The 16,841-nt window shown below is 41.8% G+C and overlaps 1 protein-coding gene across 1 annotated transcript in view; it reads left to right on the top strand.

Annotated features, from left to right (window-relative positions):
- Positions 1 to 16,637, top strand: part of LOC128355403 (dedicator of cytokinesis protein 3-like) — a 268,462-nt gene extending 251,825 nt beyond the window's left edge. Inside the window, exons 29-56 of the mRNA XM_053315642.1 lie at positions 82 to 180; positions 412 to 506; positions 925 to 1,000; positions 1,224 to 1,324; positions 2,097 to 2,155; positions 2,314 to 2,462; positions 2,689 to 2,774; positions 3,039 to 3,065; positions 3,640 to 3,735; positions 4,095 to 4,155; positions 4,572 to 4,665; positions 4,762 to 4,910; positions 5,178 to 5,264; positions 5,426 to 5,530; positions 5,671 to 5,812; positions 6,045 to 6,211; positions 7,230 to 7,316; positions 8,497 to 8,676; positions 9,640 to 9,723; positions 10,226 to 10,343; positions 10,843 to 10,957; positions 11,660 to 11,804; positions 12,141 to 12,222; positions 12,349 to 12,467; positions 13,284 to 13,371; positions 13,452 to 13,571; positions 14,919 to 15,004; positions 15,945 to 16,637. Of these exons, the coding sequence (XP_053171617.1) occupies positions 82 to 180; positions 412 to 506; positions 925 to 1,000; positions 1,224 to 1,324; positions 2,097 to 2,155; positions 2,314 to 2,462; positions 2,689 to 2,774; positions 3,039 to 3,065; positions 3,640 to 3,735; positions 4,095 to 4,155; positions 4,572 to 4,665; positions 4,762 to 4,910; positions 5,178 to 5,264; positions 5,426 to 5,530; positions 5,671 to 5,812; positions 6,045 to 6,211; positions 7,230 to 7,316; positions 8,497 to 8,676; positions 9,640 to 9,723; positions 10,226 to 10,343; positions 10,843 to 10,957; positions 11,660 to 11,804; positions 12,141 to 12,222; positions 12,349 to 12,467; positions 13,284 to 13,371; positions 13,452 to 13,571; positions 14,919 to 15,004; positions 15,945 to 16,637 (3,510 nt within the window). The remainder of the gene's footprint in view (positions 1 to 81; positions 181 to 411; positions 507 to 924; positions 1,001 to 1,223; positions 1,325 to 2,096; positions 2,156 to 2,313; positions 2,463 to 2,688; positions 2,775 to 3,038; positions 3,066 to 3,639; positions 3,736 to 4,094; positions 4,156 to 4,571; positions 4,666 to 4,761; positions 4,911 to 5,177; positions 5,265 to 5,425; positions 5,531 to 5,670; positions 5,813 to 6,044; positions 6,212 to 7,229; positions 7,317 to 8,496; positions 8,677 to 9,639; positions 9,724 to 10,225; positions 10,344 to 10,842; positions 10,958 to 11,659; positions 11,805 to 12,140; positions 12,223 to 12,348; positions 12,468 to 13,283; positions 13,372 to 13,451; positions 13,572 to 14,918; positions 15,005 to 15,944) is intronic.
- Positions 16,638 to 16,841: the final 204 nt, after the last annotated feature.

Genomic DNA, 16,841 nt, shown 5'->3' with positions numbered 1-16,841 from the left:
TATCTGATCTGACTGTTCATTCGCTGTGTCACGCCTCTATGCGATTGGCTCACATGCCTATCCCTGGGTTCCTATTGACAGGGAGAGTACGTGTCCTGCCTCCTTTCCCTCCTCCGCCAGATGACCGATATCCACTTCCAACACCTGATGGAAAACTTTCAGAGCAAGGAGGAGCTCAAGGTACGGAAATCTGGCCTCCACATCCTGTCACTGAGCAACCAACATGACAAACTTTAATATAAGCCAACCATACAGAGTAGTCAAAGGGTTAATGGGAATAAACATGACAAAACATACAAAACAACAGCTTGGCCATATTTCCTTGTTTTGGCGTAAGTTGATGACAGTTGTTTAAAAGTAACTGACTCTGAAACTCCTCCTCTGTCTTCTCCTCTCGTTCTCTCTCTTCAGGAGTTCTTGTTGAAGATTTTGTGCGTGTTTAGGAATCTGATGAAGCTCAGTATTTTCCCTCGTGACTGGAACGTCATGAGGCTCCTTACCAGCAAGTAAGACACGATAAACTCCTTCACATCATCACAGCTCTGATAGACAGGTCAATGATGTTATTTTGTGTCCATGTGGTTTAAAGTCAAATTTAAAGAGTTAAAATGTGAAAATAAACATATGAATAACTTGCACACATTCTTTTTTTGTGGACCCAGCATCACATGTGGTTACACCATTTGACATTTTCAGGAGCATTCAGTCTTACTTACTTACTTACTACGTTAAAAAATGGTGCAAATGTCATTTCAAATGATATAAAACCAACCAAACTAGTTTTAAAGATTTTTTTTGAATTGTTCATCTTGTCACTGACCCACATATCAATCACAGCCTCAAGCCAGATACAATAACATTCACATACACCAACAACCGTGTGTGTGTGTGTGTGTGTGTGTGTGTGTGTGTTCTTCTCTGCAGCATCATCCTGACCACAGCTCAGTACCTCTCTCCTGCTCTACACAAGAACTTCATAGAAGCCGACTTTGACTTTAAGGTTTGTGGACTATAACTCTCACACTTTGATGCACGCACGTTACCATGGCAACTGTGAAGAGAGCCTAACCACCAGTTTCTCTGTCCATTGAGTTCAAAAGAAGAGTTTTTCTGTTTTTTTGTTTTTATTAATTCTCTCCTCTTGGACAGAAAATATTCATCATTGCTGCTTCAGTGTTATTCAGTGTGTGTGTGTGTGTGTGTGTGTGTGTGTGTCTGAGCAGGTGTGGAACTCCTACTTCAGTCTTGCAGTGTTATACATCAACCAGCCCAGTTTGCAGCTGGAAAACTTGAGTCCTGCAAAGAGAAAGAAGGTCTTGGACAAGTAAGGACACACACACACACACACAAACACACACACTTAGCTGCCAGCGTGTTTTCATAAGCATTGTTCTTGTTACGTGTCGTCAGCAGCTAAAATGCTGAAAGTCAGAAGTTGAAAGAACCCGTTTCTCCTCTTTGAAGCACAGTGGCACTACAAACTTAGCGACCTATTTTTATGAGTCCTGCAGGAAGTCTTCTTTACTCAAGGAAAGCTCATTTCCCTCTCTGGGAGGCCTTTTCACCCAAATAGTGCCGGGAAGGAGGGAGCCCCGGATACTAAACTATTAAACTACCTCAGGCGTTAGAAGTTCCTCCAGCTTCTCTTCTTCTCATTTACACTGAAAATTGGCCATATTAGGCAGATATGATTTTAAAAGTCACGACTCGGATTGAAAAAGCTAAATCTTGAATGAATGCGATGTTTGAAAGGATGGAGGGATGGAAAAAAGCAAGACAAGAGGAGACACCTGTTTCCAAAGTACTGATGATCTGATGGTTCATTCTTCTCTTCTCTATTTATCTGCATTAGAATAAAACTTATATTGAACACATTAAGAAGTCAACTACATAACATTTACTAAATGTAATGTAAAAATAAACCCTTATCTTATCTTATCTTTTGTTATGTTTTATAAAAAGTATCCTCCTTCAACCATCTGCAATGTTCAGTTTCATTTTCTACTTGTTTTCCGAGCAGCTGTTGCAGCTGCATTGTGATACGGAGAATGAGTCATTTTATTGTTTGGATTTAAATCTTCATATTTGGTCTGCAGGTATGGTGACATGAGGGTGATGATGACTTACGAACTCTTCAGCATGTGGCAGAACCTCGGTAAGATTTTATCTACTAGAGTTCAGTTTAGTTTACATTACAGTCTAAACCCTTATCAGTAGCTGCAATGGCCAAAGTCTTGAATAACATCTGTACAAACATATTTTCTGATTGATGTGGTGATTAAAGATGAGTTTATGCTTGTTTGATTGTTGCAGGTGAGAATAAGATTCATTTCATTCCCGGGATGATCGGTCCATTCCTGGGAGTGACGCTGGTTCCTCAGGTGGAAGTACGAAACATCATGATCCCTATCTTCCACGACATGATGGACTGGGAGCAACGCAAGAATGGAAACTTCAAACAGGTACACACACACACACACACACACACACACACACACACACACACACACACACACACCCTCACATATCTTTCATATAATCAACTGGGAGCAACAACAACCATTAAAAAACAGGATTTACAGTATGAAACGATGAAGTCAGGACGGTTTTGTGTGTGTGTGTGTATGTGTGTGTGTGTGTGTGTGTGTGTGTGTGTGTGTGTGTGTGCGTGTGTGTGTGTGTTTGCAGGTGGAGGCTGAGCTGATCGATAAGCTGGACAGTTTGGTTTCTGAAGGAAAAGGTGACGAGAACTACAGAGAGCTCTTCGGTTTGCTGTAAGGAACACGACTCTCTCTCTCTCTGTCCCTCTCTCTCTCTTTGCCCCCCCCCCCCCCCCCCCCCCCCCCCTCCTTGTCTCTCTATCGCTCTCTCACTCTCTCTCTCTCTCTCTCTCTCTCTCTCCTCCCGTCTCTCTCTGATTAATACATGTCTAACCAGTGTGGATCTTGCTGTTCTGTCTCAAACATTAATAATTAACGCTCAGTTTTTCTGCTCTAACACTAGTTGTGTGTTTGCTTTGCTCTGTGCTGCGGGACTAGAACCCAGCTGTTTGGGCCGTACCCCAGGTATGACATCACTAACTCATACGGAGACACAGGGCCTGATATGTTACTGACATGGTGGTGTGAGTCTGTGAAACCTGCAATTAAGTCTTCATTAACCTACTTTGAAAGAGTTAAAAAAATGTCAGGGTTTTCAGTCCAACTCAGTCTTTTTATTTGCCCGCCCTCCTGAAATCACTTCACACTCTGAGTTTTCACATAGACCGACTGATTATTTATTCTGATTGATTGGCGATTAAGTGATACATGTATGCTGTTTATTGGTGAGAATAAGATCTATTTCTATTTTAACTGTTATAACAAAATAAACTTTTTTTGCTACCATCACTCATCTTATTAAAATACATTATTTATATTTTACTTTACAAGACACTTCCAAGAAAACTACATTTGCTACCATTTGAACCCAAATTTACTCAGATTTTCCTCTAACCAACTACTTTTTCTGGCTCTTCTGTCAAAAAAAATTGTGTCTTTACAAGTTTTCGATAAGTGTTCAGGATGTTTACAATTGGAGAAATCATGACTCATGACTCTACAATTATGACTCATTTTTTGTGTCTGTTTTCTTTAAAAGCTTGTTGGAGAAGATCGAACAGGAGACGTGGAGAGAGACGGGGATCTCCTTCGTTACCTCGGTTACACGGCTGATGGAACGACTGCTGGACTACCGGTAACACACAGGATGCTCTTAATTACACGCACGCAACATGCACTGTATATGTGCCGTTGAATTTGTTGTACATAAATTATTATCTAGTATTTGACCAGAATAGATGTCTGTTGTCTTTTTTTGCAAAGTTTTATACAATAGTTACTTCATTTACATCAGCATCTACGTTAGACTTTTACCCATGGGAAAATGTGTTGCCACTTAACTTTTTTATTGTATTAGATACTAATTTAGTTTTGAATTTCAAACTCCTGAAACCATCTGTCAGAAAATCCTCTGAGTTATTACAGTCAGAGGAACAGAGGCCCATTGGGAGAGGGGTAGGAGTTGTTTATTAACTTGGTCCATCTTGTCTTTAGGGACTGTATGAAGGGAGATGAGACAGAGAACAAGAAGATTGGCTGCACTGTAAACCTTCTGGTAAGATTCATGTCTCACTAATGTCTTCATTAGTCAGCAAACCACTGATTTAGTTCTAGTTCACTGAAATGACTGCAGAAACCTTCAGTATTTAGTACAGTACACACCCAGTGGACCACATACTGTTATATAAGAGCATCTGTGCTGAAGATTCAGTTATTTAGAAATGTAAGTTTTGTATGTTTAAAAATGTTGTATCTGAAGTGTTTAAGACTCAGGAACAGATGTGCTTTTATTATAAATCTGTCTACAAAGGGCATTTAACAGCATTTTTTACACTTCAGATCTATTTTCTTCCATTCAAACATAACTACAGAGAACACAGGTGACCTACTGTCAACACTATGCCTGAATGCATCTTATATAAACCCACAGATTTAGAAGCTGCTGCTGTAAGTTTGTTTGTATGTTTTCAGAACTTCTACAAGTCAGAGATCAACAAGGAAGAGATGTACATCCGCTACATCCACAAGCTGTGTGATATGCATCTACAGGCAGAGAACTACACCGGTACAGCACACAGACACATACAGTACACAACCACATACATACACATACACTGTGTGACAGAGGTGTGACTGCTGTACCTGGGGTATTTGTCCACAGAGGCTGCCTTCACTCTGTTGTTATACTGGGAGCTGCTGCACTGGGATGAGCGGCCGCTAAAAGAGTTCCTGCATTATCCCGCTCAGACAGAGTGGCACCGCAAGGAAGGACTCTGCCGCAAAGTCATCCACTACTTTAACAAAGGCAAGGTGAGGGGTCACACACACACCTGCTCAACACGTTAGGATTCATCCACTATTTTAACAAAGGCAAGGTAAGATTGTTACAAATGTTCAAGTGTGCATTAATACACACAGAGTCCTAATAGATTTGTTTTGTTTTGTACCAGATTCAGCTACCAGCTAATTTCCATCTGCAGTCAGCACCATTTGTGCTTAAAAACTGTACTAATAAAGTTTGTGTGTGTGTGTGTGTGTGTGTGTGTGTGTGTGTGTGTGTGTGTGTGTGTCCTCCAGTGTTGGGAGTATGGTATTCCTCTGTGCAGGGAGCTGGCTTTTCAGTATGAATCTCTGTATGACTACCAGAGTCTCAGCTGGATTCGGGTGAGCTGCGGTCACACACACTCTCACTGTGGTTTCACATCACTAAAATAATAACCACAAAATCACTTCTATCAGCTTAGTCACTCTCTCCCTGAGGTAGTGAATGTGACTTTATCTTCCTCATCATCATCGTCTACTTCTTCTGCGGCTTGTGTGTGTAGAAAATGGAGGCAGCGTATTATGACAACATCATGGAGCAGCAGCGTCTGGAGCCGGAGTTCTTCAGGGTCGGGTTTTACGGCAGGAAGTTCCCCTTCTTCCTCAGAGTGAGTGAAACATTCATCTGTTAAATTTGTTTATAGTATAAAGCTGATTATTGTGTTCAGGAAATACATTTGCACATATTTCCCTATAAATAATAATCTCTTTCACCCTCTTTTGTTTGCTTTTGATTTATCTGCACCAGAATAAAGAGTTTGTCTGTCGCGGCCACGACTATGAAAGACTCGAGGCCTTCCAGCAAAGGATGCTGGGAGAATTCCCACAGGCCATTGCGATGCAGCACCCCAATCAGCCAGATGAAGCCATTCTGCAGTGTGACGCACAGTGTATCCTTTAGCAAAAGTGTGTGTGTGTGTGTGTGTGTGTGTGTGTGTGTGTGTGTGTGTGTGTGTGTGTGTGTGTGTGTTACTTGTGATTCATTTTAATATAGGACTCACATGTTCCATTATCTAATTATTCTGTGTTACGTTTCATAAATACCAGTTCAGTCTCAGTCACCAGTCTGAGTCTACTTACAGCATTTTTTCCGTTAGTTCTTTAACCGCGTTCTCGGCTCAGACCTCCAGATTTACGCAGTAACGCCGGTACCAGACAGCGTCACCGTCCTCCAGATGGACAGAGTCCCCGACCGCATCAAGAGCTTCTACCGTGTCAACAACGTTCGCCGTTTCCGTTACGACCGGCCCTTCCACAAAGGACCTAAAGACCGAGACAATGAGTTCAAGGTGAGTTAGGAGAAGTTAAAACTCTTCGACTGTTTGGAGGATCAGGACCATTGTGTGTTTGTCTGGTTTTATTGGCCTGTTGTTGTGTTTTTACCCTTTATTAAATGTGTTTATAGTTATACTATCTGTATTTCTTTACTGTTAAAATGTGGAAATTAATATTGCTGAATCAAAGCCCAATGATTCATCATGGGCCAAACAGGAATAACGGGTTGGAAACCACCTTTTATGAATTTCCAAACGTCACACAAGACATCCTGTGGAATAATTCATCAGTCAGTAATCAGACACACAAAATACATCGTCTGTGTCATCTATGTACTGTTACCTGCCTTTGTTTTACAGATTATAGCACCATCTTGTGGTTAAATAAAAAAACTAAACAATCCAGCTAAAATAATATAATTTCCAGCAAATTGTTAAAACACTAAATAATAACAGTTAAACTCAGCTTTTAGGGAAACATCTCAAGTCTTTATTCAGTGTTTGTAGTGATGGTGTGTTCGATTTGTGTTTCCATAAAGCTTAACTTGTCAAAAGCAGCTGATCCAGATTTCCACCTCACTCATCAATACTCACTTTCTCAATGCATTATAGTGTAGACAGATGTTAGATCCTGTCCTGAAATCCTAAATTTCAATTGTCCCCTCGTCTTCCCCTCATATACTAAGCATGTAAACAAGCTCACTGGTAACATGAGTCCTTTTACATAAAAAGTCTGTCGGCCTCCTCTTCCTCACAGCTGTTACTGATTCTGCTGATTTAATTATTCTCAAGCCATGATCAACATTTTATAACATTAAATAGAAATGTAAATAATGATTTCTGTAAGTCCATTTCATTTTGATGTTTAAAGACTCCAGAAGAGCAAAATTAAAAGCAACAATAAACATTGCAGATTTCCCCTGAACAGCACATCACAGTGTAATTTGTAATGGTTGAATTGAATGATAATTGTACCTGTGTATTAAAATGACACACAGACCTCAGTGATGCTGATGTTTGTTGTGTGTTTCAGAGTCTTTGGATTGAGAGGACGACTCTGATCCTCACTCACCCTCTGCCTGGTATCTCACGCTGGTTTGAGGTGGAGAAGAGAGAGCTGGTGAGTCAATGAAAAAATTATCTTTAATAGTTGGAGGTAAATAAATATCTTCTTTAGAGCTGCACAGATTTGCCAATAAATTGATTAGGTGCCAACTATCATATTAATTAATATATTTATTAATTGATAGATTAACAGAAAAAAGTTCAGATTCTCCAATTCCAGCTTTTCTAATGTGAATATTTTCTTTTGTGACAGTAAACTGAATATCTTTAAGTTGTGTTGGGACTGTTGTAGACAGTTCACGGGTCTAAAGTCGAACTTTGTGTTGTGGTCATTTTTTTGTTTTTGTTTGTTTTGTTGTTTTTTTTCATTGAAAACCTTTTAATGACGAGTTGAGCTGTGAAGTCTAGTATGAGGTATGAAGGCTTCATTAACAGCTACTGCAGAGCAATGTTCGCTTTCAGCCACTAGGAGGAGCTCTAAGCTTCTGTAAAGCACCTTTGACTCGGTAGTAAGTTAGCCTGCTAGTTAGCTGACAGGAGGGAACATGATGCAGACGAAGACACACAAAAGTCCAGCGTGGTTTAAAAACTTCCAGAAAGTAAAGGATAATGTTGTCAGGAGTGAAATACGTGGAGCAGAGTTGAGCTATCGTGGTTTCACACGGACAGAAAGCTGCTGTCTGCTGTGACGGTTGCTAAGGGAGACGGACCTGACGCTAATCACCAAACTAGTAGCTACGTCAACGTCTGGAACAAAACAAGTCTCAGAGAGAAAACTAACGTTACGTCTCTCTTTGCTAACATGATTGTAAAGGAAATGCTCATAGTTGTTTAAGACAGGGAGAAAAAAATACACTGTTATATTTTTAAGAGTTTGTAAGACTAACTTTGTCTTTTAATGAATGTGTTTAATTAAAGAAATTAAGATTATCATTTAAATTATAACAAGTTTGTGCCGTTACAGCTTGTTAGTTATGAATATTGAAAGTATTTTTTGACGCTTTATCTATTTAGCTCTTGTGTATGCTAGCATGTAACGAATATTCGGCTAGTCGACAGGTACACCCACCGATTAGTCGACCATGAAAGAATGGGCTCATGCACACATCCCGAAGAGAGATATGAGAACTTAGCATGAGCATTGATGAACTCTGTATCTGACAAAGAGAGACACCTACAGACACTTCATCATCAGTGAATATTTTCTCCACTCTCTCTCTCTCTCTCTCTCTCAGGTCGAGGTGAGTCCGTTAGAAAACGCCATCGCTGTGGTGGAGAATAAGAACCAAGAGCTGCGGACTCTGATCAGCCAGTACCAACACAAGCAGCTGCACGGCAACATCAACCTGCTCAGCATGACCCTGAACGGAGTCATCGATGCTGCTGTTAACGGAGGCATCGCCAGATACCAAGAGGTCACACAAAAAAACAACATTTAATCTCCCCTTCCACTCAAAAATATGTCTTTCTTCTTGTTCCTACAGCTGTGATGATGAATGTGCAGTTCGACACCAGAAAGCTGTTTTCATATTTATCTGTCTTAAGTCCAGTTTTTAAGAGATGGCATATGAGCAAGGTTTTTGACATCAGAACTAGTTTGTTGCCAATTGTGGTCCAGTATTCAGTTTAGGAGGAGGAACAGTGAGAATGGACTTTATAATGAAAGAAGAGACATCATGTGAAATGAAGTTACATATTCATAGAGTCTGGAATGTGTAATGAGTGAGAAGGAGGAGATGCAATTTTAAGGAATTAACAAGATAATTAAACTTTTTTTTTTATCAGACATGAATTATTATTTAAAGTATTTTATATGCATTTTAAAACATGTCTGGAGGGGATCTTTAAAAAACATTTAGTCAGTCCCTGTGAGGATCAGCCTCATTTGAAGGTGTAAAAAACCCTGAAAATGCAAAACTGGGGTTGTATTATTGTTAATTTGAATATTAATATGCTAATTGGAGTGTTTTACTGCCAGGTGCAAGTTATTGTATTTATTTTATATACCATAACTTGCCATAGGAGACTCATTCATTTTTCTCAAATGGTAAAACTAACCAACACTATCACAGATACATAACAATACAGTTTATACACATGGATTTAAATATTATATATTTAGCTCAAACATCTAAGTATGAAGATAACTGATGCACCTGAACATTGTTGGTTAATGAGGTGATTTACTGATAAATCTTCTTCCTGGTTCTGTTTCTCTTCACTGTTAATTTGTTAATCTGTTAAAATGGATATGTGCTGTTATTATTAAGGCTTACACACAGCTGTCATCACTGTTCAAGTAGTTATAACTGCATAAGAAAATAACATTGTTTAGTAGTAACAGCTCATAATGATGTTTTTTTTTTCTTGGTTTCTAGGCTTTCTTTGACAAGGAGTACATCACCAGCCATCCTGAAGACACTGAGAAGATCACACAGCTCAAAGATCTCATGCAGGAGCAGGTCAGACAATGTGCTCTCATTCTAAGCATTTCATTGACGGACTTCTGCTGCTTCTGTCTTTTAAAACTATGAATATGAGATTTCATCATTTGTCCTGTAGCTGAGTGACTTTTCTTTGTAAACACATTCCTCTCATGTCATATATTGAAGTTTATTCTTTATATAAACAATATACATCAGTGGGTTTATTGTTTGTTTGTTTTTAATAGCCACACATTAAGTTAAGCAGGGAAGTGTTCAGTTTCTTAGACCATAACCATAGAATCATGAATGTGCTGTACTAGTTTCATGCTGTTAGATTTACATTTTTGTGGCCTGTTTGTGGCTCTACAGGAGAAGTTAAAGCAGTGACCAACATGCAGAGACCAGTATCAGTAGTGAAATCCAGCCAATAGTTTTTCCAGATATAATGATTCAAGCTTTGCTCAATGAGGGACCACTAGGACTTCCTCTCTCTCCTCACTCTATAAATACTCAGTGATGTTTTGTTGGTTCCTTACAGGTTCACATCCTAGGGGTCGGCCTGGCCGTGCACGAGAAGCTGGTGCACCCAGAAATGCGTCCCCTGCACAAGAAGCTGATAGATCAGTTCCAGATGATGAGGAGCAGCCTCTGTCACGTGAGTGCACGGAAACATTCACACAAACGTTCAGTCTGTTCTGCTTTTGAGTTTTTTAACCTGCAGACCTCATCACAGAAAATAAAGTGCAAAACATACACAAAGAAATAATGTTGTAAAGTCTTTATAAGCAAAATACAGCAAGACAAAGTCAAACTAAACCAATGTTGAGTCTAGAAGAGGATTCATTCTAGTGTAAACATGCTGGAAGCGTGAGGATCATCACAGTGAAAGAAGCTCATTAGTAACTTCTTCAAAGACGATGTTTTTATGCTTCCAGCTCGTCACTGCCTGAGAATCTGAACTTTATCAACTTTGAACATTTCACCTTTTTAAATTTAAATTTTCAGACTCTAAATTTTAACTCTCAGCAGCTTTAAGCCATTAACCCAACCCTGCTTTATGTGAATGTGTCCAGTCAACACTTTTGTCTCTTCCTTTCAAACATGCATTTGTGATAGCAGCATGTATCTGAAGGCAGTGAGAACATTCAGAGCTCTGTTTCTATGTGGCGTTACAGGGTCTGCCTGGTTTAGACAAAGCTGGTTCAGGACGGATCCTGGCCTCTCACAGTCCCATGAGTCCCGAGAGCTTCAAAATCATGCACCGGCACAGGTCAGCAACACACACACACACACACACACACACACATTCACTTTAACCACGACTGAGACTGTAATGTTGTTCTGCTTCGTCTTCACTGAGCGACGCAGTGTCACATCTTCATCACACATTATAGTCCACACACACTCTCCACCTCCTCATCCTCCATCTCTGCTCACAGTGACGTTCACTCTTATCATCTGCTGTTTCTGTCATTAAAGATCTCTGCTAATGTCCTCATTGCATTTATGTACTTTCCACTCTTATCACACTCAATTTCTGCCATTTTCTCTCTCTCTCTTTCTCTGTTCTATTGATCTACATCTTTACTTCCTGCATGTCTTGAACTCCTGCTTCACTCTCGTTCCCATTAAATCACCTCATGCATGTTTTGGTTGTTGCTCGGCCTCCTTCCTTTTATTTTTTGTTGTACTCTGCACGCCTCCTCTACCCCTCCTCTCCTCCCCATACCTCCTCTACCCCTCCTCTCCTCCCCATACCTTCTTTACCCCTCCTCTCCTCCCCATACCTCCTTTACCCCTCCTCTCCTCCCCATACCTCCTCTACCCGTCCTCTCCTCCCCATACCTCCTCCACCACCCTGCTCCTGTTCCCTCCTTCCCAACCCTCCTTCCTCTTCCCACTCCCTCCCTCTACTTCTACCCCCCCCCCCTCTTTTTTTCCCACCGTCCCCTCCCTCTTTCCCTCCTCCCAGTCCCATAGCCGTTTTGACTCCAGTGCGCAACTCCTCCTCCTCTCTCTCCTCTCACAACTCCAGTGAGACGGGCAACGTTGGCAGTCTGCTCATCCTGGCCGACGGCATGGTGGTGGAGCACCCAGAGGACTTCTACCGCATGCAGGTCAGTGCTGCTCAGGGCTGCCAGGGTCAGTAAAACAAGTGCACAGTGACAGAGAGTTATTAATGTTGCTGTTTAAAGTGTGTACTGTTGTCAAATTTTAAAAAAGACAAAGTCAAACCACACAGACACAAAAAAACATCATTGACCTGTATATTCATTTAAACAGAGGCTTCATGACAAGCAACAATAAAAAGCAACAACAGTGAAATTTGTTTATGAAATAATTAAGGTGTAATTATTCATTTTCTTCTTCAGTCGAACATTTGCTTTCATGTTCCTACAGTATTGTCTCACAGTAGTTTGTATTTATTTTCTATCATAACTGTCTCGCTGCAGGCAAGCCCCTCCTCCTCCAGCCTGAGCTCCACCCACTCAGCTCCCTCTCAGATGATTAACTCCGCCCCCTCCACCATCAGAGGTGAGCAGCTCAGACACACTGTATAACTGCACTGTTTAAACATGGACATACATGTTTACAGGAAGTCACATGACACTCACACATTTATCTGTTTTTTATCTGGTGTGTTTTATCTCCTGCCTGCAGTCGGTTCTCCTTCTCTGCCAGATAAATACAGACATAACAGAGAGATGCTGATGCTGCTGCCGCCACACAGAGAGAGACCGAGCAGCGCCATGTACACCAACATCACAGAGAATGGACAGGTATGGGCTTATGTTTTCAACCTGAAGCAGAGTAGTGACTGTTAGACAATGACAAATTATATCTGAGACACAGTATATAGGTCACACACCTCAGGACTGGTTAGTACTACAGTATGGAGCTGTTCATATCTGTTAATATGTGTGTCAGATGATCCGATCAGAAGTGGACAGCTGACACACCTCACTGGTCACACTTGTCTCTATTATGCATCTCCAGCTGACCACTTGTGCCCAGATTTCATTTTCTGCCGACATCACTTCTGCTAACACTTATTACTTCAGCCAGACAAGCACCAGATTTGTTTTTAGAAAATATTTCAAGAATTAAAAAAACATGTCCGAGCTATTCTAACTGTCCAGATTACTCCAACCTCGTACATCTGTGCTCCTCTCCATCTTTCAGCCTGTTTATATTTACTAAAACAACCGCCTCATCCTGCATTCATGATGTAAGAGTGATTGGATCACAATGTGTTTCAGAGGGCTTGTCCACTTGTATTTAGTGCTGTAACTTGTGAGATGTATGTTAATGTCACATCTAAACTGGGCCTTTATGTCCAGCTCCATTCAATTCACTAGAAACGGTGTAGTGGGAGAATAAGACACTTTAGTTGGAGTCTCTATTAGTTTATTTTGAGATGATCAGCTGGCTTTTAGATGGCCAACAAAATTGAACAGCATTAAAAATATTTCCAACAGTGTCAGCAGGAGGCAGGATGAGATGCACCGAACAGTAAACTCTTATACAGTGATGATACTTTATCTCATGAAGTATAATTAGTTGTTTAAATGTTAACGTTCTACTTTTCTCTCCAGCCAGCAAACTTGCAGCGAGCGTTGTTCCATCAGGTGATCGGTCCGTGTAAACCCTGCAGTGACCCAAACCTCTCTGTAGCTGAGAAAGGTAGGCGACACACACACACACACACACACTCTCTCTCACACACACACACACACTGATCTCCTCCTCCTCTCCTCCTCCAGTCCTCACCACCCCCAGTAGTTGGAGTTTGGACAGTGGTACCAGAGACGCCCTCCCTTTCCTCTCCGCTCACGTCGGCAGCGTCATGGCGCCTCCTGTCCCCCCTCGCAACCAGCCGCATGGTATGACACTACCGCTCAGTGTGTGTGTGTGTGTGTGTGTGTGTGTGTGTGTGTGTGTGTGTGTGTGTGTGTCGATTTTTGTGAACATGTTTGTCCAAATTTTGTGTGTAAAAACTTTTTTTTTATGGCCCCCGAGCAAAGAAACCTTCACACATGCTTATTAGTTATAACATGTTTTAGATTAAATGATATCATAGTGTCTCAACATTAAGTTAAAGGAGAAGACTTGCAGTTATCTATATTTTTCATATTATTAATCAACAATGAACTGGAATGACTTGTTTCATCACTGATAATGAAAACGAGACAGGAAACAGCTGATCTGTGGAGTCAAACCTGCAGATTGTTCTCTCTCATCTCAGGACCAGGGTTATTATTATAGTTATGATATTTTCATTAGTTTTTATTTTTATACAGTTAGTTCTTTTAAATTTCAGTTTAGTTTTAATTAGTTTAACAAGTGATGAAGCTGTTTTAGTTTTTATTTAGTTTTTCAGGTATTAGGAGGAAAAGCCGCCTATAAAGAATGCATGATGCCAAATATGGTCATTGTTCATTAAAGGTACCTTTTTGTGAAAAGCTTTAACCTTTAATGATGCTCAGCACACAGCAGAGCTCACTCATTATTACATGGAGCTTCAATCAAAAGCAAACCTTTAAATGGTCTGCTGAGTTTGGTCAGGTTAGTTTGTGTACAGAGCTGACATGATGAGAGAGATATAATGTTTCTGTAGTGTGTGGTGGTCTGTTGTGTATATTTCCTAAATGTTCATGTTGGTGTTGACTTCATAATCAGGATCAATTCCAGTTACTTTGATCATTGCAGATGTAGAACTGAAAGCTGCTCACACTGTAGTCTGGATCAACTGAGACTATAAATAATACTCTGAGTTACACTGAGAGCTGTGTAGTTGTCTGTGTGCAAATATTCAGAGGTGGATATCTTGTCTCTGGCTTTATAGACAGTGGAAAAGAGACAAAGTGTTTTAAAGTGTGTGATTTGGCTGAACTGACCCTTTAAATTTTAAAATAAGCTGAAAATGATTTATAGGATTAAACCAGTTGATCAGTTCAGCAGCTTCTAACACTGCAGGCAAACATCTCTGATTAAAAAACATCTACAAAGTTAAAGGATTTTGGAGGCCAAAGCCCCCCCACTGCCCCCCCACACACTCCTCCACCTCCTCCCCGCTTCTTCTTCTCTCTGTCTCTCTCTTCTTCTTCTCTGCTTTCCTACTCCTCACTTCCTTCTCCACACTTCCACTTCCCTCTCTCCTCTTCTTCTTCTCTGGTCTGAAAGTGTGTGTGCATCTCTCTCAGTCAGTCCTGCTGTGTCTTCCCCTGTAGGCCAACACCTGTCGATGCACTTTGACGCTTTCCACCACCAGGTCAGCGACCTTCCTCCAGCCCTCCCTGCGCGCTCCTTAAGAAAGGTACCCTCCTCCTCCTCTTCCTCCTCCTCCCCCTTCTCCTCCTCTTCCTCCTGCTGTTCCTCTTCCTCTTCCTCCTCCTCACTCCTGCTGTTGGTCTGGATGATTGTCTGTCTGCACTCCCCAGCAAAGTTGTTGTTTTGTGTGAACTGTGTTGAACACTTCACAGCCTCACTGTGCACAGATCATGTATAATAGTGTTTAATGTGGCTTTTGTGCAAGAAACACAATGTATTATTTAAAATAGTGAAAAAGCTGCAAGGACACAAACACTGAACATGAGACAGCAGTGAATTTCTAACAGGAAGATGAAACAAGCCATCCAGAGAAAAATTCATTTGACCTGAAACTTTCAATGTTTTGATACTTAACACTGTTGAGTTTTTAATCATTGACTGTGAGATGAGATGTTTGGATGTGTATGTAAGTGAACATAAGCAGGAGTGTGTAAATCAAAAGATTCAGCTAAGATCCCTCCCTCTCTTTATGTTGTCCTCTTTTCTGTCCGTTACTCAGTTTTCTTCAGTTTGTTCTTTTCAAACCTTCCTGTTGACGAGTCGACTCCTAAACACGACACAAACATTCCTCTTATTCAGCTCGTCTTCAGCACAAATATGTTTATTCTTACAGATGATTATAAACATGATGTTAATGTTACAGCTCTGACCTTTAAATGAGAGCAAAGAGACGATGGCTCATGTCTTTGATTGATTCGTGCTGTAGGTCTGACATCAGTGTGTTCAGCTGGTTTGTTACATGTTTACATCATCAGCTGTTGAGTTTTAAACACTTTTTATATTTCTACACTAATAAGATGCAGGTTACCTGAATACTGGACAGAGTTAGTTTGCTCACAGTAGCTGGTTTAAAGCAGATATACTTTAGATAAAACAGTCTCTCTAACCCCCCTTTCTCGCTCTCTCTCTGCCCCCCCCTCCCTCAGTCCCCCCTGCACCCTATACCTGCCTCGCCCACCAGTCCACAGTCCATCCTGGATGGCAGTAACTCCACCTTGTCAGGCAGCGCCAGCTCTGGAGTCTCCTCCCTCAGTGAGAGTAATTTCGGCGGCCCCCCCTCCTCCTCCGACCCCCCAGCCAGCCGCACCGACACCCTGGAGTCCGTCCCCAGCAGCCAGGCCTGGACCACTGACCAGGAAGACCTGGACTCACCTTACCAGCCCGTCAGGTACAGCGTCTCCGAGCCCGAAGTCCTGGATGGAGTCAAACCCCAACCCTGCCGCAGCCAGTCTGCTCCGGGAGGTGTCACCCCGGCCCAGGCGGGGGGGCAGACCCAGCCCCAGGCCCTGGTGTCGGCCTCCGTTGGAGCACCAGCACACCTGCAGCAGCAGGACGGCCTGCCGCTCCCCCAACACATCTACTATCACCACCACTTCCACCCACACTACCTCCCCCACCACCCGCCTCTTTACCACCTCCACGAGCCTCCTCCAGCCCTGCCCCCCAAACCTTACCTCAGAGAGGGCTGCATCCCTGAAGAGGACCTGAACATCCAGTCTGCACCTCCACAGCCCCCCGCACCCCGACCAATGCCACGCAAGATCTCCCAGCCAATAATCGCAGCTACTAAAGACGAGCAAGCTAAGGTAGCTTGGGGACACGGAGTCACTGAGGAGTGAATGAACAGATGAACCCTTTCTACAGGAGGAAGAAGTGAGAACTGAAAGTGATGAAGAGAGAAACCCCCCAGGTGTCCCGGTCCAGAAACCTGAAGGTCCAGACTGAGAGATGAAGGTTAAAGTATTTTGCTCTCTCACATCTCGTCTTCATCGAGCATCTCTGTCCTTTAACCAAACAAGCAACATCGAGCTTCATTTACTTTG

The sequence above is a fragment of the Scomber japonicus genome, chromosome 3 (assembly GCF_027409825.1).
Source record: "Scomber japonicus isolate fScoJap1 chromosome 3, fScoJap1.pri, whole genome shotgun sequence".
Taxonomy (NCBI): Eukaryota; Metazoa; Chordata; class Actinopteri; order Scombriformes; family Scombridae; genus Scomber; species Scomber japonicus.
Note: the sequence above shows the minus strand (reverse complement) of the source record. Positions and strands in the feature narration are given on the sequence as shown.